Raw genomic sequence first — 2,216 nt, forward strand, 5'->3', positions numbered from 1 at the left:
CTAAGAATTTCTCCTTAATAATTTTGCCAGTGACTTTTTTACTTGCTTATTCCTCAAACTGTAGATAATTGGGTTCAGTACAGGAATTATGATGGTGTAAAATACAGAGTCCATCATATCTTCATCATTTACTTGTGGAGATGCAGGGCGCACATACATGAAGAACAGAGGGCCATAGTACAAAGAAACAGAGAGGAGATGGGCTCCACAAGTGGAAAAGGCTTTCTTTATGCTTTTGATAGATTTGTGCTTTAGGATTGAAAACAAAACAAGTGTATAAGAGACAAGGATAGTTGTAATTGTGAATACCTGAATTGAGCCAGAGAAAATAAAGACCATCAGGTAATTGAGAGAAGGGTCATTACAGGAAATCTTTAACAGTGGTATAATATCACAATAAAAGTGGTGTATTATGTGAGAGCTACAGAAAATTAATCTAAATAAAAAGCTTTCATGAATTAAAGCATGAATAAATCCACCTAAAAAGGACAATATTAAAAGATGTACACAGAGTCTATTCGTCATGATCACTGGGTAGAGTAAAGGTTTGCATATTGCTACATAGCGATCATAGGCCATTGATGCCAAAAGAAAACCTTCTGTGGTTGCACTCACTACAAATGAAAAAAACTGAATCATGCATTCAGAGAAGGAGATAAGTTTACTCTTGGCAAAAAAGTCTTTTAGCATCTTTGGTGTCACTGTGGATGATAACCAAGTATCCACAAAAGCTAAACTCCCAAGAAATAAGTACATAGGAATGTGAAGGTGAGGGTCATTCCAGATGAGAGTGATCAGACCAAGGTTGCCCACAATGGTGATGAGATAGATGACCAAGAACAGCAGGAACAGGGGGATTTTCCACTGGGGCAGATGAACAAGTCCTGAGAGAACAAACTGTATGAGCAGTGTTGTGTTGTCCATTTGCATGTCTTCATTGGCTGTCTCTGAAATGAAAAATGACTGATGTCACACAGCATTCACTAAAATTTGTAGAGTAAAATGTTGGGTAGTAGAATTTAAAACACAACTCTGTAGTTATCAGGTTGTCCACGAAATTTCATTTTATATCACTACATATGATGAAAACTTTTCTTCATAATGAAGAAATTACTTCATTTTTCCAACAAAGATTTGAACTTGTTAATGTATTTAAAGAAAAGATATCTTTTAATTTTTCTGTGCAGTGTATGAAATTACAAGTTGGCTAGGTGTAAAAGTTCTGTATGTGTGTAATAGGGTCATAATCAAGGAAAGAAAGGTTTTAAGAATCTAGATTATACAATAAATTCAACTGAAGGGTCTTAGTCAATTCAAATACTTGAATTTAATAAAGTGAAATCTTACAATCTATAGTAACTTGGGAATTTCTTTCAAAATTTATTATAAGGAAGTGGAGAAAATCAGGTTCTGGTAAGGAAAATAAAGTCAATAATATAGAAAAACTCTTAACATACCTAGAGGCTCCTTTGTACTGCAGAGTTGTCTGGGAACATATATGTAAATTGTAGATTGTAAGATCATAACTTGGTTTAGGAGTTTATAAATAAGTATCTAATGCTATACCTTTATAAAATTTCCCCAGGTGCTATTAAATGCAAATACCGTTATTGAAACATGTTTCTGAGCCTCATGGATAACTATAAACACAGATAAATTCGAAAGGTCTTGAAATATTAATCTACTATTATGCAGTGACATCCTACATACAAATCTGATGTTCAATGGCATGAAAATAATATTTGTTGACTATGAATATGATCTTTTCAAAATGGGTTGCACCATTAAGATACACTATTCTCTTAGCCATTATCACTCTACATGAATGTGACGTTTAGTAGTTTTAGTTTACTGAAGGTTTAACACTAGTGACCAAGTATGACTGACTGTGTTTTGCCAGCCAATTACTCTGATACCCCAGAATTTCTATGTTAAAACCAATGATCTCCAGAGTCCATGTTACTTCAAAGTAAACAAAGGAAAGACACAGTAGTAATACAAACCAGTAGTGAACCAGATATTTGATGGGGAGAAAGTTAGTAAGAATAACACAGATCAATATGGTGTCATAAGGCAAATAAAGGATATTTAGGGATAAATGGCAAGAGATCCCTGAGTGTTGAGATTAAGAAAATTTTAATGGCTTGGTGAAAGTAATTTTCTGAGTGTAATCAGAAAATAGCAGTAAATGATGAGGATGAGAGGGCCATGCAGTG

The 2,216-nt window shown here is 34.1% G+C and overlaps 1 protein-coding gene across 1 annotated transcript; it reads right to left on the minus strand.

The window, feature by feature from the left end:
- LOC110311702 (olfactory receptor 5H2-like) lies at nt 1–936 on the minus strand. The gene has a single exon (XM_021185176.1). It carries the CDS (start codon nt 928–930, stop codon nt 1–3), a length of 930 nt encoding a protein of 309 aa, XP_021040835.1. The 5' UTR covers nt 931–936.
- Nucleotides 937–2,216: the final 1,280 nt, after the last annotated feature.

This window comes from Mus caroli, chromosome 16, assembly GCF_900094665.2.
Source record: "Mus caroli chromosome 16, CAROLI_EIJ_v1.1, whole genome shotgun sequence".
Classification (NCBI taxonomy): domain Eukaryota; kingdom Metazoa; phylum Chordata; class Mammalia; order Rodentia; family Muridae; genus Mus; species Mus caroli.